Below are 22,942 nucleotides of genomic sequence, written 5' to 3' on the forward strand. Positions count from 1 at the left end.
TTACATACAAGTTTTGCAAATCACCTGATAACAGCTTAGCCATTCGCTTAAAATAATACAGTTTGAATGAATGTCTCTATATTACACACTATTTCAACATTGCTTGCTGTGCTGCTGATTGCTGAAATATTATAAAGCCAGAGAAAGTTGCTCTCAAAATCTAACTTACTTTTCAGGTTTAAAGGTAATAATAATAATACTTTTACCTAATAATAATGATGTCTCTTGAAGCAACCTACACTCAGATGGCTCTTTTTTTGTGTGACATTTAATCCAACAGTAAACTCCAACGGCTTCTTTTCAATGCTGACAGTAAATAAAAATACCTCTGACAGTCTGATCTCTTTGGCAAGATCCTTAATGAGCTGTGATGGTTTCATGTTCTCTGGAAGCTCATCTTCATGTTCCAAGAGGGCCTGTCAGAGAGAGAGAACAGACCAGATCGTCAACCCTTAAACCACCACCCAAAGACAACTGGCGCTGAATGTGCAGTTAAGTCCTCTCAGGTTCATACCTGCTTTTTAGTCCAAGCTCTGAAGGCTCCATTAATGATTTTGGCACCATGTATCAGATATGGAGCTGGCTGCTTATTTGCTTTATGTAAACCTACAGAAGAAGAAATGCAAACGTTATATCACTGAATCAACGTTGGCCTTTAAACTTGGAAAGTCAAACTTTAATGTAACTCCTGTGCAGCTGAGATTTATAGGATGTAACTGAGCAGATGAGGAGTGCAGTGTGTGTCAACAAAGTAACCGTGTGTCTACACAAACTGTCCTAAAGCAGCCGAGTGACGCCGTACTCTGCAAAAGTCTCAGGGCAACACCAGCTTTGTTGTTTTTATATCTGTTAAACTCTGTGATCACTGACATTAGGACTGGAATGATTTGACTGAAAGCCTTTTACACAGGTCAACATGAAAGAGTAGTAAGTTTTACCAATAACTTCCGATTAGGGTTCCACTCCAGGTTTTAAGAGAGCCGGAATCATGCTATTGTTCAAGTGTAAGGGTATGTCACACTAAATACTTGACACTTTAACCTGTAGAGGCGTTTTTTTTTTCTAGAAAATGTGTTATTTTATATTTTCCAATAAGGTAATTGAGAAATAATGATACCATATGGTCACATGGCATTGTTAAAACAACAAATCTAATGGTGACTTTTGCCCAGTACTGTCGGTGGTTCACACTAAAAAAGCTACCGTGTTTTAGACCATTTACTACAAACAACATATACAGATGGCTCTCCATACACAGAAAACAATTCTGCAAACAATAACTTCATCTTTTTATATTTCTGGCTTCTGTACATTTCTGTTTATTTGAGTAAACAACTGTAGTGAGTGTAGTGCCAAGATTTGTCCATTATAAGGTTTAGTTCCCATAGTGGTTCCAGGTTATTGTAATATGTTGGTCAGTGGTAAGGATACTGGTCATTTTCTTCTGGTAATGTCATATCATAATAAGCACCACGGCCACTCATGCACTTTAAATGTGATACTGACAAAGCTATTGTAGTGATGAGCATCGCACAGTAATTACAGAGTTTCAATAACATGACTGCGTCACACGGAATGTGCGTGGAGTAGAGGTGAGGGCATTGTTTTGAGCAGAATTGACCTAATAAAGAGGATTACACTGTGGAAACAGGGCTCATAATGGAACAATGGAAATATTGATGATCGCACGTGTACATTCAATATTACACTGGAAAATCCGATCGTAACGACAAGCTCTGGACAATGTCGTTCATTTCATAAATAACACATGTATTAAAATATACTGTAGAGTCATTCTATGTTATTTGTGGGGATCGTTTTGCTGTAAGGTAATGAAAGAGCTTATCTTAACATTGTGTCATGTTTGTGGTTATGCAAAAAGGTAAGTTACTCCTGATATGCATTCATACACACTTATAACCTCAGAAATACTGGATGTTTGAGGGCGTGATCAATGTTTGATTATTAAAAGAAAATCTGATCATTTCTAATAAAAGAGACTTGTCAGTGCGCTTTCTGAGTGACCTCAAACATCTGGAATAAAAGCTAATATGTGTTTATACTGATACGCCTACGATAAAATAATGTGCTTAAAAAACTAATTTGTCAATTTGGAGTTAAGTGACCTACACACTGCATCTCTGGCAGGTTAGACTCAACAGTCTGGAATGAGATGCTTTAACTAAACACTTGATTGATTGTTTGAAATGAAGCAAACCCAGTTTTAATGCTGGCTTCCTCTTTAATGTAATAGTAAATAAAAAAAAACGGTCCAAATATGTGAGCAGCCATTTAAAAGGTTTACAACCAAAGCGGGAAATGATTACGACGAAATAGCAGTGACAGAACCGAGTCTCTCCCGCTCTGTAAAACCTGACCATGAAGCAAAAATGAATAACAGTATATTAACGGCACGGCCTTGTGGGTTAGGATTAGCGTGCACCACACACAATAGCAACACACACATTCATAGAGAATGGTGGAAACATAAACAGTTGGCCCAGGCCAGCTGAGGAGAGTTTAAACACAGGCGTGTAATGGAGCAAATGATTCTAACTGGGCCAAATCTTTTGAAGCTAATCATCTGTGAACTCAGCGATTCATCGATTTAATGACTGAAATAATATTCGAGCATCCAGCTCCTCATCTGTGCAGCAGACATGCAACCCTGCGCCGGCCCGGCTCGGGGTGAAAGACATTTCTAACAGTGTTTGTGTTTTCTCTGCTTTGGTGCATTCTTCTTCACAAAATGTCTCGTCGAAAAGGAGGATGTGAAGTTTACACGCGAATACCACCGGTGTCGAGCAAACGCTAGATCCACGAAAGTGATGTAGGAGTTCACCTTTGAATCGCTCGAGGAGATGTCGTCCCACATACCAGCACGCCGTCTCAAAGTTGGGGAAGGGGGTGAGCGTTTTGACCTTGAGCCGCTTCTCGATTTCATACGCTCTGAGGAAAATAAACCAAGATCGTTTAGCTAAACACTGTCATGTATTACCAACAGGTTTATGGCAACAAGCTATGTAATTCACTATGTATTTCCAAATGTGGAGCACTCTATAAACACATGGGTGGAATTTGGAGCTAAAAACAAATCCTGAATGAGGAGCCAGTGGAAACTATTGAGGAAGATCAGCCACTAAATCCCCCCCAAATCAAGACATGGCAGAGTGCAGGAGGCACGGCAATGAAAACAAGCCAACAACGACGATAACAGAATGATTGTGCATGTGTAATGATGAGACAGTCGTCCAAACCTCATTTGCATCTCCACACTCAGGTTGTGGACAAAGTGTCCGGAGAACGCCAGACAGTCGACTGGGGTCAGTATTGCATTGATCCAACCTGCAGAGATTCCACGCAGGAAGACACAATTATTATTATTATTATTATCAATAATTAAATATAATCATGAATTAAATGATTGGCTACACTTTTTTATATTATATTATGTTACATTCAAATTCTCAAAGTTTTTATCACCTGAGGAAAATATTGAGCTCTTGAAGTAACAACTTTAAAAAACAGTGGTGTAAAAAGGTAGTGCAAAGTCAGCTACAGAGAGATAAGATGACTCTATGTATTATTATTATTATTCCATTTATTATACATTTTTCTTATTTGTTTCATTTTCTACGCACTCTGGTCAAAATCTCTCAGCTCCACTCTGATCACACTCCCTGGTATACACAGTATTTCTGATTTTCCTCCAAGTGCCACCAGAGGAAGCTCGCATACCACTGGTGGTACACGTACCAAAGTTTGAGAACCATGGATTTAGAGCGTTATATAAATCAATGCACTGGTTAATGGCAATTCAGTGTGTGCATTGCTGTGCTGAAGTACTTTGAGTTGCCAGGTATTAATTTGTTGAATAGTTAAAAAATATTGAATTCCCTGCTCAACTGATCTTTAAGAAAATCACAATCATACATGATAAAAATAAATAAAGTAAACGCTGATTTCTCTTGAGCTTATTCCATTTAAAGTAATGTGAAAAAATGTTCATATGTGAAAAATCTTAATTTAGAGAAATGAATGCTGTTGCTAATACTGTGCACCTTTTTGATTTTCTGCACTTTGAGAGACGCCTGTGTTAAATAAGACAAACTTTTATGCACTTTGAGGTGAACAGAGGACAGAATGAGCAAAATATTGTTATTGTACATTATACTTTCATACATGTGCGCTGGTTTTAAACTGGGTTTGAAAATGTGGCCCGGATGAGTTTGTGATTGAATCGCCCTGCCTTCTGTCATTTGACTGTAGTTCTGACCTGATGGGATGAACAGAGTCTGGCCTTGCTTCAGAGTGCATTTGTAACACTTGTCCACCTGGTCAGCGAAGAACATCTCGCTGTGATTGGACGATGACCTCCAGCGCTCATACAGAGAGAGGTTGGCAGACGTGGGCTTGATGAGGAAGAAGATCTTCTCTCCCTGCAAACACAAGTGCAATCAGGTTTTCTGGCATCATCATCATCATCATCATCATCATCATCATCGTCGTAATCATGTGAGAGATACTGTATAATAATGTCTTCCACATTTCCCCTCGATGGCCAGAGAATCATTTCAGAATTGAAGGAAATCAGTGAAGCATAAACAATGTTCTCATCATATTAGAGGCAGATGACACTGACTCATGCACACTTTTTATGACAAGGTCATTTCTGGAGAGATACAGACCTTCAGGATGTGGTACCAGACTGAAGCGCCCCCACATTCGATGTGGAAGTCTGTGTAGCTGTCTTTGACACAGATGAGACAGTATTTGGTGACTTTTGGCTTCCCGAGCAGCGCATCGTCGGGCCAGTAATTTTCTACCCAAGACAACTGGCGCACAATCTGAGGACTCTCCACGATGCTGTTCATCCTGTCCCCCGGGGAAAAAACAGAAAAACCGCTCAGCACCACAGGTTGTTCAGACGTTATTATTAAGTCAAAGCTCGTTTTTAGAACACAGCGTCTACCTCGTGTCTGAGAACTCCAGGTTGATGACGTTCAACACCTTCTTTCTGTTTGTGCTGTAGTAATAGTCCACAAATTCTTTCAGCTTCATCGTGCTGTCAGTCTGTTTGGGGACGTCCACGACGTCCACGCCGACGTCGGGACCTGTGAGGACAACAGGAGACGCAATGAAAACAAGCTGAAGAAACAATAACCACCCACAATCCAAACATTTGCTTTAGCCTGCAGTGTTTATCTACTTAGGTTTGTTGCAGTGGACTGTTGATATCTAACAATGATCTCATCAGAGAGCACCAGCACACAGGGATATAAGAGGACGGAAGCACCCCCTAGTGGCGTGAAAAGAGCGAAAAAAACTCTCTTTTTTTTACTTTTTACTAAATTATTTGTGACTTTTCATAGTTCTCTCATGCACTCGTCCATTGTAATTATTATTATTATAAGCATTAGAATCAGTACACAATAATACAATAATATGGTATAAATAGCTGCAAATAGAGTACAGTGTACGGAAGTATTCAGATCCTTCACTTAAGGAATACCACGCTATAATAAATCAGCAATTACAAGTGCATGAGAGTGAAAAGTACCTTTATTAAATGTATTATAAAATATGAAAATATTAAAAGTGTAAAAACAACCACAAAAAAAGTATATTTGTCTGTGAAGGGTCAGAACTCAACTCAAGCAACTGCTGATGATAGTGAAGTGAATACTGAAGTGTATACATTTTTTTAATTATTTTATTTAAAAAATATATGACGTATATAACTGTGAGGGGATGAATTTTTACAACCAATTCAAGATTTGAAAGAAAAGTTTTTTGTTTTTTTTCTTTTTTTTTCATTTGTTCACTCCTATATGGCTTAGATTTTGGTTACACTGACATTTAAAAATGATAATTGTGACAATGAAAATAAAATTAGTATTGCTGTTAAAAAAAAAAAATGTCTGAATGGACCATAAACCCCCGGGACTCTTTATCAAAGATAACAATAACAAACACCACTGCAGTAGACGGTGCAGGAGAAGTCCAGCAGGGTTTGTAGTCATAGCGGAAAAAAGGAAGATAATAAGACAAAAATGCAGTAGTGGCAGTAGTAGTAAGCGTAACAGTATCGGATGCAGGGAGAGCAGCAGTGCTGTTCCTTACCAACATAGTTCTCCACGTCACTGATGTAAAAGGTGGGAGCAGGCATGGACAAACCCAGGCCATCTTTCTTCTGAACCAGGACTGGGTCGTTGAAGCCGTTGTCCTCCAGGTAATGCATGTTGAGTTGACCGCCGCCCAGTTTCACCACCACGTCATCAGCACTGAAAACAACACACATACACACACACACAGTGAAACACAGATGTCAGGAAAGAGTCTGGACGTTCTAATCTGGTCGTAAACTGAGGAAGTGAAATGACATCTGATCACGACACTGGCACCATGTACAAGTATCTGAGCGTGGTGACTTTAAAAGTGGAAAGACAGTGCCCTCTACTGGGAACAGTAGTAAAGTGATTTTAATTTTTTTAAATTAAAAGAGGCATAATCAGTCAAGGAATCAGCTATTTTTTGTCATAATTAGATTTATTTAATGCCCAGTTAGAGTGAGATTAGCCTGATTATTTTAATTAAATAGAAATGTCCCAGTATGACAGTAGCACACATTATTCCCCATATGTATAAAAACGTGCATAAAAAGGTTTTTACCTTGGGAATGTGCGACTGCGAAGCTCCTTGATGAAAACCTGACTGCCATTTTGAACAGCCTTGATATCTGTGCTCTGCCCCGTGTCATGTTTGCTCCAATTCTTTTTCTTTTTCACTGACGAGCAGAAGACAAAAAAAGGTACAGAATATTAACATACAGTACATACATCAACAAATAGAAGCAAGGAAATATACCTCAAAATCATTGTGAGAGGTGAAACCTTACATTACATTACAGCAGGACTAAAAACAGTGTCACAATTATTACATTAACGTCTAATTCCAAATATTTGTATGAATCACAGATGAAGCAAAAATGTCATATTTTTAAATCACTATTAGCACCAAGTGTCCAACTGCTGCATGATTGACTGGCACTCTTTAGATGTCACCTGGCTGTGCTTCTTCTGCAACAGTTTAATAAGACAAGTTAAACAAAAAGATAAATCACCTCAAGATTATCTTGATTACCTTTTCTCTCAGACTGACATGAGCATCACGACTCCTAACACTAATAAATTGAAGGAAGCGGTTGTCAATTTGGCAACAAACAACAGTAATAGTTAACAGTTAATCAGTTAATTATAAGGATTAGGGATGTTAATGACGCTCCGTTATTTTGATGAACTGCCAACAGTTATGCTGCACTTATACAGAGGGAGAGGATTTAACTAACCCACAACTTCTGCTTCTTTTCCTCTCTGTGTAATTCCTTTAGACCACTCACTCACTGACTGACTCACTCAGTCATCTTCCACTGCTTTACCCTCAGGGCCACATAGAGACAAACAACCATCCACTCTCACTCTCACACCTACGGTCAATTTAGAGTGTCAAATCTGCATGTTTTCTGGACTGTGGGAGGAAACCGGAGAGCCCGGAGAAAACCCACACACACATGCAAAGGCAAGGGTGCTAACCACTACTTAATATGTTTTTAATATTTAGGATTAAGTTTTAAATTGCTGTAAAATATGGACACAATAGATTGCACTTATAAAGGAATAAAACAAATCCATGGTGTTTAAATGATGTGTTATTATTCACAAGTAAGTGTACATTGTTAATTTGTTACTTGTAATTTGTAAATTGTTATTAATGTTGATGGTTGATGGATGATAATTATGCACTTTATTGTGAAGCTAAACCTTTCAAATATGACATGGAGCCCAGCTGTAATGGCCATGTGCATGTTAGATTTAAGTTCAGAAATAAAGTGAAGTAAACTAATTATTAATCTGCACAGAGTTTTTGTATCCCATCATGAAAACAATACTATACATGTGGGGAATTATTGATCCTAGTCACATTGTTGATCAGATTTGCGATTTAAGGTTTGGGCCCAGTTTGGACCTCAGAGGATTTTTAGACCTCACATACTGTGCAGTTATGATTTACACCAGCAGGGAGCACACACACACACACACACACACACACATGAATCAAAGCACTGATGTCATTAGCAGAAGAAGAAATGCCTCGAGCAAATGTGAGGCAAGATGAGACAGCTCAGCCTCTGAGCTGCACCTTGGGCAGAAGAGCGCAGACATAGAAATATAAAGAAACCTCCCTCCTCTGGTTATAAACTCAGTTGACTGATGGAAAGCAAATGAGTCAGTTAATATCTGTGTATGACAGGAACATCTGTGTCATCACAGCAGAATATTAACCCTTAGTGCTCACACGGCACAGATGCACCCATGGTAAATTGCTGTAGGAATAATACAGACCTCCTTATATAGACATCCTCAGGGTGTGTGTTTATAGGTCACATATTGTGACTGTAAAGAAAATTAGTTTGAGTCAAAGTTGAACTGTGACATATTTCCAAATTTCACAAATTCAATCCGTGCATACTTTTTGCTCAGGTGTGTTTACAGCGTTGATTCTTTTTTTTTTTTTTTTTTATCAGATTGCCTAAATTGTCCTGAAAAAAAAGGATATATGACAGTCTATGTTGCACATTCTTACAACCTCTGTATATGATGTACATTTAAACATAGTAATGGAAAAAGGCAGCTAAATGATCTGTGTTCTAAGGGTTAATCACCTCACCCTTTCACTTCTAAATGTGTTGGAGAACCTACAGTATGTAGCCTACAGTTAGCATCAAAACTGTCCACTGTGGGCTCAGATGCCATGGTCTAAAATGGCATCTGATAATATAAAATATATTATAAATGAAAAACAACAATGCATACAATCCGGTGATTGTATAGTATAAATATTTTATACTCAGTTTCTGCCAAATTAAAATCATTTGAACCAAAATCTGTGCCGCTACTGTACAATGTTTAAACTAAGAAAAAGAAGTGAGTTTCTAGAATCTGTTGTCAACAGTTAACTGACTGTTGTTTATCAAGCCAATAACCAACAATAACGTGTGAAACTAATTTGCAACTCTAATCAGTATTATTCATTCTTGAGTTATTGTATAATTAACACAATAACAAAACAAGGGGAAAGTAAATCAATTACTTTGTCATTTGGATTTCAGATGCTACTTACATGTGGATTTGCCATGGGTCTTCTCACAGTTTGGACAGTGATATATGTCGATATCTGGTGCGTCATCTTCATCCACTTCAACGCAGCTGAAACAACAAACAACGAGCGGTTAATTTGGGAGACCTAAGAGATCCGTTTTCCAGAGAGCGTAGCATCTTCTCTATTTTATCTCCCTTTGTATCTGTACAGCGTAGCTGTTTCAAAATCCGTCTTTGTTCATTTATGTCATTTTCATTTCACAGCAGTGTTGCAAATCAGATTTTCTTGATCTGTTAATCCTTTAAGTAAATGCAAGAAAACAGTAAAGAACAAAAAAATACCTCAAAACACCAAATCTTATCACTTAATAAACTTAATTAACAGACTATGAATGAGTCTACTGACCAGAAAAACATATAATATGAAATATTTGATTGGGATTTTGAGGTTTTAATCCAAAAAAAATAAAAAAAAATAAAAATAATCCATTGGTTGTTTAAAGTGACATGAACAGAAAATATATTTGAACAATTTGTATTAGAAGAAAACATGAAGTGTGGAAACAAACACTGCAATAATCCCTTACAGTGACTCCTGGTTCATAGTGAATGACAGTGAAAGGACAGACTATTTAATAAAGTGCAGGTCAGAGCAGGAGAAAGAGGTAGGACAATGAAGGACAGGACAAATCAGACAGTAGAGACAGTGGGCTATAAATACCATTCTACACACTGTACATGTACTGTACACTTTCTGCACATCAGCACTGGCGTTTTCAGCATGGCTGTTGGGGTGAAGGAAAGGGAGCTGCAGCAATTACTCGATTATTAATTGATTCTTCAAATGTTTTGATAATCAATTCATGAAAATAGAGATCATCATTTTGTATTTTTGGAAACGCCTATCAACATCAATCAATATTTTCTGACATTTTAAGGACCAAAGACTAATTGATTAATTAAGAAAATGACAAAATAATCACTAGTTGCAGCCCTAATATTAATATTCAACTATATTATTTTTTGGTATTATTTGGTTGAGACATTAAAAATGGAAAGGGAAAGCATCTGATTAAGTGAGAAAATAATCAATAGATAAATCAATAATGACATCCTAGTAACGTTTAAAGGTTTCAGCAGTGATTCAAAATAAAGAGACAAGCACCAGATGACGATGATGATGAGAAAATGAAGCATTTGTCCTTTTTGACATGACACGTAAACACCCATGTCTTCGCAAACATGCACATTCCACCCCTTCAGAGCTGCTGCTCCCACATTTAATGGGCTAGGAGTTTCCCAGAATGTTTTTATTATTTTTTTTTTTTTTTTCTTGGCCGTCTGAAAGCTCAGCAGCTTCACAACACAGCCTGCTGCTCCCGTCACTGAACCAGTGGATTAGAGGTGGATGAGTGGACACAGTGGAAATGACATCTGTAGCACACATAGAGGTTTTTTCCCCTGAACTTCAGAGTAAAAATGTGCAAATAAACACAGATGTTCAGACATGTTATGGCCATGAGGGCCTCGCTAATGTAGTCCGCATGGCAGCGCGGCCACTTCAGTATGATTCATATAAATATGTCACTGTGGCACAGCTCCCCAACTTTAACGCACATCGTGATATCACATTTAACTTTTCTCTGCTTCGGTGGATTTCACGACTGATTTATGAAAAGAGGATTTATTTTTAAACCTGGGCGAAGTCGAAACCACATATCTGAACGCTGTCATCACTTTAGGAGCTGCAGTGCAGTAGTGTACTTGAATGCTACTGAAACTGACTTTGACCTTTTACCTTCCCGTGGGGGGTACAAGAGAAATGACCTGCACTGGACAGCATTGCCAGTGGTTGTTGCTGTTGTTGCTGCTCTGTGGTGGTTTTTGTTCCACCCCTGCGTCAACCTCTGTGCATGAATTGTGATGTCACAGACGTGCCGGATAGAAAACAACACCAACTCCTTAGCCCTTAGTGACAATGTTACTTTGGTCTCTCTCAATCGTTTTAAACTTTCTTTTTTTGAGTTGTTCTGAGAAAATACTGAGCTCTCAAAGTAAAGCCAATATTTCCAACGTTAAAATACAGTGGTGTAAAATAGCCCAGACAAAGTCAGCTACAGACTTTTCACAGGAGGCAGATTTACTCCCAATAAGATAATATGCTCTCTCATCATCCTCCTCTTCCTCACACATACTTCAGACACTGGTATAGTGAAATTAGATCAAGATGGAACAAATTACTATTATCTTGTTATATGTCTGATTTTGTCTGAAAATCATATTGTTATTGGTGCAACTTACAATTTCTGCAGCATTTTTTTGTATCTGTCAACGAATAAAACACATTTAATATAAGATTCATAACAGATTTTTGGGCGTTACATTCCTGCAGCACTGCAGAATTTCATCATAATCTGTTCTGACAGACATTTTGTCTTTCATCAGATTTACTGAAATGTCTTCCGATTTGGATATTACACATGTTCTTATTGCGATTTTGGTTATTCTATGATTAATTGTGACATCATAGCACAGTACATTATGACATTATAGTGGCGACACCAACAACAATAACAAACTCATAACAAGCACATTAAAAGCGATGGATAACGGGAGTAAAATCACTGAAAAGTCATGTCAAAGGAGTGTGTTTTCAAATGTGATTTGAAAATATCAACAGAACAGAATACTTAATCTCCTCAGACAGGCTGTTCCACAGTCTGGGAGCCTTGATTGCAATTTCCCTGTCACATTTTTTGTTTCAGCCTAGATGTGAGAAAAAACAGTAAAAAGGTGTCTGAGGATCTTTGGGAGTGGAAAGGAGTATGTGTGTGCCTGGTGTTAAAAGTTCCATTAAATAACCTGGAGCAAAGCTGTGCAGAGCTTTAAAAGTCAGCAATAAAATCTTAAAACCAATCCCAAAAGCCACGATGGGTGTGATTTGGTCATATTTTCTGGGTCTGGTCAATATTCTGGCAACAGAAAAAAAAAACGTGTTAATGGAGGATGTAAAATGAAAATGTACCTGATGAGTAATGCATTTATTCAAAGCACTTAACCAGATCAGTTAGTGGCTCAAGGGGAAATCAGAAGAGAATCTCATATTTATACCAGCGAAGGTCGCTGGTATAAATATTCAAGCCAACCAGAAAATCTCTGAAACATCTGAGCTGCTGGAAAAGAGACATCTTGCTGACTCTAAACGCTGCCGTACAGTAACACTGCCAGGCCTGTATGTGGCACTGTAGTTATTATATCGGCTTTCTATCCACATGGTGCCAATGTCTTTCTTACTCTGGTGTTTGCCGTCGCAATGTTAATCATCACTGGTATCTCTTGTGTTTAGAGTTTCTTTGGTCTATACGCTTTATGATCACTTTTGTTTCCTGTCCTTCGTCCCCATGGCCTGGTTCATTCTCTCTCTGTTTCTGTGATTGCAAACATCCATGGTAAACAAACCAGCAACATCTCAGCATGGCACACATGGTAAAAACCCGTTGGACAGTACATGATAACATCGAACCCCAATTGTCATTTAAGATTCAAGAGAACAAAAAGCTCCCTAACCTGTTCCAGCTGTTACTAATATCTGTTTACTGTCGTACAGTAGCAATAGACACCTGAGAGAATGTGCAGAGCTTGTGCCATAATAAGCATCCTTGCCAAAGACACACATTGTGATGTAATTTCATCTTTGCGTGATGGTTCTTTTCGAACAGAGGTGCAAATTATGGCACAAGACCACCTCCTGAGGACGTCATCAACATCACTCTGGAGGACAAGAAAGAAGAACACTCACAGTAGAGTTCAAAAATCACAACTGAACTGAACATCTCATTAAACGACAACCTTTTGATTAGCCATGTTGCTATGCTATGTTGCATTTTTAGAATCTGATGCACTATGTCCAGGGATAATTCAAGGTTAATAATAAAAGTGTTACCTCATCCTATATTTTCCAGAACCGTTCTTTGTGATTAGCACCCCGGATAAAGGAAAATGAGTACTTCAACCGTGAAATCTGGGCTATCAAAACTAACACAGACAACTAAAAGAAAACAATTTGTTAGGCTTCAGGTGTCTGATGTAGTGAGCAATTTTACAGTCATTTGTTTTGTGTAAACTATAAATCATAAAAGCCAAATTATTGATCTGTTGAATCTCAAATGTAAAGACAACATGGGTTAAATTGAAAGACAATTTCAAGTCATTAGTTCAAGTTCAGGGCAGCCCATGCCAAAGTGAAAGGGCTTGTAAACGGAGGGTTGCCAAATCCCTAGAAGACAAGGGCTGGGTTACCCCTGGGTAAGGTGCCCAATCCCCATTGATCCCCATCCAGTGTCCTCCTAGTGCCGGTCGTAAGCCTGGTTATTACGGAGGATATGGAAATGTACTGTACATTGGATATCAGTCCAATGTACAGTATAACCCATGTTTTACATACTGACATGACACGTGACATGTGCAGTCCCCATGTTAGTCCTGGTCAGCTCCATATCGAACATGCTGGAACCATGTGATCATCAGGTTCTCAGTCTGACTCCACGCAGTGAAACCTCTATTTCCACAGATAATCCCTTCTGCCAAGTCAGAGCCACTTATTAGAAGCATAAATAGTGAATTCTGCAAGGGTAATCTTTCAAGGACAGCCACTGTGCCTTCTGTTATACATAATATGGTAAATGGCCCATATACCATGAACACATCACATCTATCCCATATGAAGCACTTTTCTGTACATCATATATCATTCACACACTGCCGACACAGCTACTGGGACAAACTGGTGTTCAGTGACTTGCCCAAGGACACTGGCATATGGACGGGAGGAAACTGGGATGGAACTGCAGACTCTCTGATTAGTGGACGGCGCATTGTACGTGCTGAGCCTCAACAGCTTCAGGCTCTCCCTTATGCCTGGAACTGCATTTCAGTCTAGTAGTCTAATTTCATTTATAAACCCTCACCATCTTTATGAATCACCCAATAATGCATGGATGGTACTGTAGGTCAATCTGAAAACAACAAATGCTGCTGCTGTTTTGAATGCAGCTACTCAGGGAACCAGTCAAGGTTAAATGGTGCCATTACCAGACGACTTCAACACTATTGGGGACCACAAAAAGATAACATATTGTGTAGGTTAACCTTTATCACTCAATGATTGACTCAATGACTCTTCCTATGTCCATCCTCTGTTTTTGACCTCTGTTCTACCTGAGCTGCAGTGAGGTCCACATTCCTTCCTCCAGAGAACCATCAAACAGCTTTTATTGCAACGCTGCATCATGAAGTGTCTGGCTTGTTTTATATTTGGTAGCTAAAGGAAGTATATTGTCTGTCAAATAGACGGCACATACTGGCAATTCCGATCACCAGCATTGCTCCTTTGTGAATCCTTGCAGTGACGCTTCCACAGTAATGAGGGTAAGGTAAACAGAAGTCAACTGGTTCAAGAAGAAAATAATGTTGAAGACGCACCAGCCACGTTCACGTTTAAAGACTCAAAGACTGCTTTTACAACACCAGCGGTAAAAAACGAAATTGATAAAAAAAACTATACAACATGCAACAACCGTCTGCAGCTGCAGAGAACGCACACTGCCAGCTCACCGTTAACATGCAGACACAACACTGTGAGTCAGCCTGCAGCAATAAATGCAATGTTTAAAGCAAAGCCTTCCTCGTCCCTGAGGGCTGCCACTATTAAGTGGTCTGTCACAGGGTTTTATTTGCACAGAACTCAGATCAAAAATGTAGGTTTACTGCAATCACTGGAACCACACACTGGAAAACCTAAACCCAAAGCTATGAATGGATGTTGTATTTTTTGTACATGTACATGCCTAACCCCAACTATTACCCTAACCCTGAAGTCTTAACCCTTATAGGCAATTTTTGGGGGTTTACAGAACATTAGAACCAGCCAAATTGTCCTCACTTTCCCAAAACATACTCACTCACTATTGTTTATAGGTTTTTACAAAAACAAACCCAAAAAAAAACTATATGCAAACGTTGTAGCAACAGATGTTTTACACTTATGCCAACAAGTTGTTGCATTTGTGAGAGATACTTGTATTTACACTTGTATTTACACAAGTACAAGTTGATAATGTGTTTAGACAAAAAAACATTAAGACAAATCCAAACATGTCAATTTGACAGAGACAGTTTCTCTAAAAACACATCTTCACCAGTAATTCTTGTTGTAAATGGCTGATTAATATTAGTCACTCTATAAATCAGTTTAAATCCCATCTTAAGCTTTGGTTTTTGTCCGTACAAACTCTCCATGGACAAATCGGCCAGTATTTGACGCAAAGCTGCTTTTTCAGTGGATCAATGAGAGCGATGAGAACTGACTCTACAGTCAACTGGGCTCCGTGCATGAAATGTAACAAAAAGCTGCAGAGATGGACAATAACCCTGTGGGTTTGTCCCCTTCACAAGAAAAAAACAAGCTTTGGAAATCCAGCGACACCACAGGCCTCATGTGCACACTGGTACAGTAAAAAAAAAAAAAACAAGACACTGTGGCTTGTTTTTTTCAGAGCAGTTGGCGTTTGAACTATTTCCTAATCAACAACAGCTGGGCACAAAAAAATGCATGGAGCATCTTAAAGAAACTCCTCAGGAACACTGTTCGGATTTCATACATGGATAATACATTTTTTTTTCCAGTTGTGGTGGAGTCGGACCGACACTGTAGATTCCCCCCTGCTGTGAGTCCTGCAGCTATGAGGTAAACACCAATAAACCATAACGTTAACACTGGTTTGTGTGAAAATTGTATCTTCCTGACAGTTTCTCAGTCCATTTTCCATCAATAGATATTGTCTCAGGTTTCTCTCAACATTTAAAATACTATGTTGATTGTTTATTTCTGCATAAAACAATAACAGCTTTGTGTCCTTGAATCCTGAGCTCCATCTACCTGGCAGTTTAGTACAAAGCTGGTCCTGTGCATTTAATGTCATTCTCAGTTGCTTTGCCCCGACCTGTACACTGTACTTGTCGTGTAATCTGTACACATACATATATATATATATATATATATATGTATATATGTATATATATATATATATATATATATATATATATATACATACATACATACATATATATATATATATATACATATATACATATATATATACATATATACATATATATGCATGTACAGTCACAATACAGAAACAAATAGATGATTTTAATGTTATGGCTGATCAGTACATCGCTATTCTGGAAGCACACACACTGACCTTCTAATATGCAAATATCAGATTTTTGTGAACCTTATCTTGCGATTAAACATCATTTTTTCACTATTACTGACTACCTGTGCTGATACTATTATTACAACTTGTAACAAACGATGTAATCACATTTCCGCACCAGACCTATTCTTGTAGTTTTATAGCTTTACAGGGTCATTACCAATGATTACTTCCTCTTTTCATATAAAAGGTGTGTGCAACATATCAGATAACAGCAACAAAATAAACTCCTACCCATTACTGCCTCCGAGGTAAACACACTGTATTACATATTAATCACAAATGGATTATTTAGACAGTTAAGGACAGCCAGACTGAGGTGCACAAGACTACACATGAAATGAAGCCTGAGGTTACTGTTTAACATGCCACGACTCACCAGGTTATATCAGGTATCTTAATAATGACCCATAAGATATAACACACCTGCAGCTCAGAAACACACGTACCACACATCCACATCCACTAAGAACACCAAACTGTGTATTGCATGAGATATGATTATTGACACATTGGCAGCAAATACTGATATTTTAATTTACAAAAGGAACAAATTGAAGCGTTCTAAAGTCAAGTTCCTGCCAGTTTCACTCGCCGGGCGTCACTACTTCATGTCTCCTCGCGGTGGTGCTGCTCAAATGAATAAGGGAAACTTGGGCAGAAGTTACCTGGCTGAAGAAGCCAGCGAGATAATGGTGGAGAAAGCTCCTTTAAGAGATGCCCCATCCACGTTCAAATTAGTTTATACTCATAATTGTCAAAATAAATTATATTTTTCAGCAGATAATTACCAATTGAGTTTTGCTCCTGTGGCATAGTTGAAGAAACTAGTGAAATGTGCTTTCATAGGCACAAAACATCACTTGCATGTTTAAAAGAGAACTAGATCGTTGTCATTTTAAACTTCACACAGTTATGTTGGAATTAAATGTTCTAAGGATGTGTGTTATAGACCAAGAAATACTTTTCTATCAGGGTATGTGATCGGAGTGTGTAGAAAATTAAACAAATAAATTAAATAATAATAACTAGAGCCATCTTATCTCTTGCTCCGTCTTAATCTGATTTCACTATATCTGTGTGTGAAATATATGTGAGGAAGAGGAGGATGATGAGAGGGCAAATTATCTTATTGGGAATAAATCTGCCTCCTGCTTGACCTATTTACACCACTGTATTTTAACGTTGTACTTGGTCTAAAACGTTTGAGAGGCACTGATGTACATAGACTCTCTCCACAGTGTATTGCTGATGTGATGAACAGCATTTATTTGATGACGTGGGGAACGAAATTTGTCACTTTCACAATATCGCAAAAACAAAAGTGTCTCAATGCCGCTCTGGATCTGTGACGGTATCAAATGCGTTTGTGTAGTTTTGTTTTCGCTACATTGGAGCAAACTGAAGAGAATTAAGAACAACAGAGACCATCATCCCATATGTTTGTCATCCTTCGTGCTGCCTCTACAGATCTAGTACAGCAAAACTGGCAGACGTTGGTGTCAGTGATGACCAAGAAAAGAGCGTGGATGTAGGAGAGAGAGAGAGGGAAATTGGAATTGTGGATGATCCAGTGGCTTTTAAATCTGATGTGTAGAAGCATTTCCGTTTCTCTGTATCAAGAAATGGATGGATGACAGACAACCAAATGCAGACACTGCCACATTGCAGTGACCTACACGTAGGGTAATACAACTCCACCTTCTCATATTAAACTTCAGAGCTTAAGAGATCACAACAAGAGACCTATAGCCATTTTCCTTAGGTTTGTAAACACGCTGGAGCTAAAGTATATGTAAATAAAGATTTAATAAAGTCCTGCAAACATTCCTCTCATTTGTATCGGCCGTAATAAGAGGAGGAGGAGGAGGAAATGTCATAGAGGTAGCCATGCTGTTACCACTGCTAGACCAAACTGGCCTTGGGACTTTTCCTGCCGCATCACCTGGCGCTTTTCCACTATACAGTTCTAGCACGACTCAGCACGGCGCGGCTCAATTCTACCCGGTTTATTTTGCTGTTCCATTAGTGATAGTACCTGGTAATTGGTACTTTTTAGTACCTGCTCTGGTGAGGTTCCAAGTGAGCTGCGCTGATACTAAAATGTGACGTCTGCCAACCACTGAGTGTCATCACTGGAAGACTCAAAGGTGTGACTTTCGACACAGGAAACAAACCGCACAGTGCCGAACTGTCGAGAGTAGATCAGTTAAAAAGACTTGAAAAAAAAAACGCGTTAATCTCCAACATTTAGCAAGGACATTTCTAAAATCTCAATATTTAACAGAGGATTTAGCGACAGCACTGCTGAAAGTTGTTCCACCAGGTTTAGCTCAGTGACTGTGTCAGCATAGTCTGTGCTCCGGTCATGCAGGAAGTACTGAACTAATCTTTTTAATAAACTGATTCGAACGATTGAGTACACCTGAAACAACTGCTTTTCTCGCCACAACTCTATGTGCTTGTGTCGCGTAGAAAACGTCACGGCACAACGTTTTGTGCAGCTGTGCTATGACGACTCCGCCCACGTTGCGGAGGTTCTATAGTCATAGAAAAAGAAGTGACTGATACCCAAACCATAGAGTCAAGCCGCGCAGGGCCAAGTAGGGCTATAACTGTAAAGTGGAAAAGCACCAATGGTTTTCAGATGCACTTTCTGCAACTTTTCAATAGTGCAGTGACTCAAAAACAAGCCAAACAAAGATCCCTGTAGTGTACCCCATAGAGTCCATCTGATAGTAATACAGCTACTCAGAGCTTTATTAATATCACAACATTGCAATAAATATGGTACAGTAGCAGGCACAGCATTGTATATTTCCTGCCCCCTCTTTTTAAGGATTATGCATCTATAGAGAACGACTGAGAACAAAATGATTGGGGCACACTTATTGACTCTAAGATCACGGCGAAATGTAGTGGAAAAGATTGTTATTGTTTTTGGTTTTTTTTGTTTGTTTTGAAATAGAATCGCAAACAGAAAAAAGAAACAATATTGTCTCATTTTTTTCACGTTTGGTTCCCCTGTGCTTTTGTGCTTCACAGACAGAGCACAGCAATGAGTAGTTGTAATCTATGAGTGACAAATGAGAGACACAGTTTTTAAAAGCCCCCACAGTCACTTCATCCTGACACCAGGACTGTACCATGGATTTCACAATATATAGAATAAATACGGTACCACAGTGTTATCACACTATGACAATGTGGTATAGTTACATCCCTAACAATGAACATAATATGGGTATGAAGTACACAAGGCTTCACTGAATTAAACAAATCAATCAATAAATTAATAAATAAATAAATAAATACAAAGATTTTCCATAACACTAATGTTGGCTTGACGTCTCACACTTATAACAGGGTTGAGGTCACTGGGTCATTTTCCACGATTCAATTCTCCACTACCATACAGTGAGAAAGCTACACACAGGCATAGAGGGAGAGAGAGTGAGGGAGGGAGGAAGAGAGAGAGAGAGAGAGAGAGAGAGAGAGAGAGAGAGCCAGTGGAGCATTAAAGGGTTAACGTTCAGGCGCGTAAATACTGTCCAAGGCTCTGAAAGGCTTGTTCACCCAACGAAACACGATTAACAAACGGTCCTCTCCCCTAAAAGACACCCAGAGAGCAGCCGAACAGTCTGCAACGTGCCAACAGAAAAGACAAGTGTACAAGCACATTGGTGTAACGACACGTAAAGCAGCGGGAGAGAAATATAACACGATCACAACAGGGATTTGGCGGAGATCGCTGCCGCTCTTGTCCGCGGCGGAGAAAGTGATGAGCCTCTGCGTTATGATATGCGACCCATCTCCGTTTTCAACCACAGTCAAACATAACTAGCAATCACCCACAGCCCAGAGTCACGATACGGCAGCTCATTGAATGTCACTTGCCCCACCGTTGAAGCAAATCCTGCCCGGGCTATTGTCAGCCATAGCTGCCGCCTGGCAGGAAGACTGAGCGGGGCAGAGCGAGGCTGAGCTGCCCGGACTCGAGTGGTGATTTTCAGCCGCGCTCCAACAGCAGAGCCGCTTAAAAGCCGGGGGAGCGGCTACAATATGGCAACATTGGCGGATAATAAAAGCGTAATGTGGGCCTGAGAGCAATAATATAAGCTGGGGACAGAGAAACGGACGGCGGCGAGTGAAGCCGAGGCTTCCCCCGCTGTCGTCCGCTCATTACGGCCGGGGCAGTTCGGGGCTAAACGGGGACGTTAAACGCGACAACGTGAACGCGATAGACGGAGCCCACAATGTAATCACTCCATGTAGCACTGTATTGTTTTATAAGTGGATTCTGTATTATGTTATTAGCGAAAAAATGCCACAACCCTGCTCGGCTTTATTTAACTCCGCCTTCTTCTTCTTCAGCAAGCGGCCTCTCTCTTCAGATGTAGACGGGGCGACGCGGAGCCACAAAGCTGTCAAACGCAGCGACTCCTCGCCATTTTTTTGTCTTGTTTTCCTGCGAAATGCAGACCGTCTCACAAACACACAACACACTCGGCGGCAAAACGGCATCGCCTCTTACCTGCCGTGGAACCAGTCCTTGCAAGCATCGCACTCGATCATAAACTGGGTCACGTCGTAAGGTAATCTGCAGATGCAATACACTGGTACAGTCGCCATGTTCAATTCACAACTACGTCGGGATAGACTTGGGGGGCTGCAGGAGGAACAACGTCCTGCAAACAATATGATCCAGTATGATCTTCCCCAGGAAAAAAAAGCCAGGGGCAGTCCCGCCGGACACATGAACCTACACGCACATCTCCATCACGCCACGGTCGCGTTTGCGTTCACGGGGAGCTGTGGAAGCAAAGATCGAGCCTTTTCGCGGCGAGCTTTCCTGAAATGCATTATTATTATTATTGATGTGAGACGTATGCATGTATGTGAATGCCCCCTGGTGACTGAGCGCGCGCCGCCGCCACCGCGGTCATGTCGTAACACAAGGCGTCCGTGTGGAAAACACAAACAAACACAAAACTTATTACATAAATAAATTAATAAAATGATGAATGCGAAAGTTACGTCAGGGAGCAGGTTAATCGGCGCAGCTCAAATCACATGAATGAACGTCCGCAGATCAATCAACGCCGCAGCTTTTACGACCTTTTTAAATATTTTATTCCCGTTCATAGCACATTTGAATGTAACACACGGAATAAAAAAAACATTTAAATATAAACAGCCATGACGTCATTGTTAATTTAAATCCAAATTAAAAACACGTTTGTGCTCAATGTAAAATGAATTCTCAGTGTAAAATAATGAAATTAACTTTGCAAGTTGTATAAATATTTGTTTATATTGATATTGATTTATTTTTTATTTCATGCATTTCACCATTGATAATATTTTACCATTAAAACAAATACAAATTATCTACGATTACATGTACTGTACATACTTTGTTGCTCAATTAAAAAACATTTAAATGTTAGTGGACAAAATTTTTTTTTTTTGATAAATGGCATTCATATGACGTTATCCACTCACATATAGCAGTGTCAATGCAGTGAAAACTGCAAGAATCGATTACAAAATAAATCGTCATAATCGATTATTCAGTTTTAGTTTCAGTTTTAAATAATTAAAACAAGCTTTCTGATATGTCAGCTTCTTTAATAGGAATATGTTCAGTTTGTGGACAAAACAATACATTTGAGAACATCATCATTTTGAAGTTTGGTTCACACTGATCAACATTTTTCATGTAGTGATTTGATGAAATGTAAATTTGGTGTTGATTCGGTAAATAAATAAATAATCCCAAACATGTTTTAGTCTCAAGTAAGCACTACAGTTCTTAATACTAAGATTTAAATAATTAATTCATTTGTTGAGGGTTAAGATCATAGAAACAAGTTTAACGAAAGACTGCCCCAGAAATATTAGACTGAGGTATGAGGGTGTGTATAATTGAAAGTCAACCCCTTTAATTTTTAATTTAAATTAATACCGTATTATCATGATATACAAGTAGGTAAATTCCATTATCATCAGATTAAAAGCCAAACTGTTATTGGTTGGTTGGTATGGTTTCTCCTTATCCTCCAATACAAGTTTGATCATAGATTCTGTATGACTAATATTACCACACAATGTGAACTAAGACTGTAATATAGTTGTGTCAACTATAATCAGTTGTCATGGAGACGGAGCTGCTGATTAGTGGTATTTTGCACACTCGTGAGCACAATTATATGACTCACATTACCTTAGTATGTTATCATTAATGTCATACATAACTATTTTCACATGTTTACAGTTCAGTTTAAGAACATGTCATCAATCTGACAAATGGTTTTCTCCACAACTTCCTGAAAAATAAATTGAAGAAAAAAGTTAAGATATTGCAGATTAAACAAAGCAAAACTAATGCATTTTAATCATTAAGTGTTGTTCTTTTGTCTCAATTTAAACGAGTCAATCAAATGAGCAATATGAATGTCTACACAGTTACAGAACAAAAAGTTAAAAATAACAACAAACAGC

At 38.9% G+C, this 22,942-nt stretch overlaps 1 protein-coding gene across 2 annotated transcripts in view; it reads right to left on the bottom strand.

Annotated features, from left to right (window-relative positions):
• phf2 (PHD finger protein 2) overlaps window positions 1–21,350 on the bottom strand; it is a 30,310-nt gene extending 8,960 nt beyond the window's left edge. For both annotated transcript variants that reach the window (XM_058632337.1, XM_058632335.1), the window contains exons 1-11: window positions 20,973–21,350; window positions 9,181–9,266; window positions 6,673–6,787; window positions 6,124–6,284; window positions 4,973–5,114; window positions 4,689–4,875; window positions 4,277–4,439; window positions 3,258–3,345; window positions 2,843–2,949; window positions 515–606; window positions 327–416 (exon numbers count right to left, since the gene is read on the bottom strand). In XM_058632337.1, coding sequence (XP_058488320.1) covers window positions 327–416; window positions 515–606; window positions 2,843–2,949; window positions 3,258–3,345; window positions 4,277–4,439; window positions 4,689–4,875; window positions 4,973–5,114; window positions 6,124–6,284; window positions 6,673–6,787; window positions 9,181–9,266; window positions 20,973–21,196 — 1,455 coding nt within the window. In that variant the 5' untranslated portion in view covers window positions 21,197–21,350. The remainder of the gene's footprint in view (window positions 1–326; window positions 417–514; window positions 607–2,842; window positions 2,950–3,257; window positions 3,346–4,276; window positions 4,440–4,688; window positions 4,876–4,972; window positions 5,115–6,123; window positions 6,285–6,672; window positions 6,788–9,180; window positions 9,267–20,972) is intronic.
• Between the last annotated feature and the right edge of the window lie 1,592 nt (window positions 21,351–22,942).

Source organism: Solea solea, chromosome 6, assembly GCF_958295425.1.
Source record: "Solea solea chromosome 6, fSolSol10.1, whole genome shotgun sequence".
In the NCBI taxonomy this organism is placed as follows: Eukaryota; Metazoa; Chordata; class Actinopteri; order Pleuronectiformes; family Soleidae; genus Solea; species Solea solea.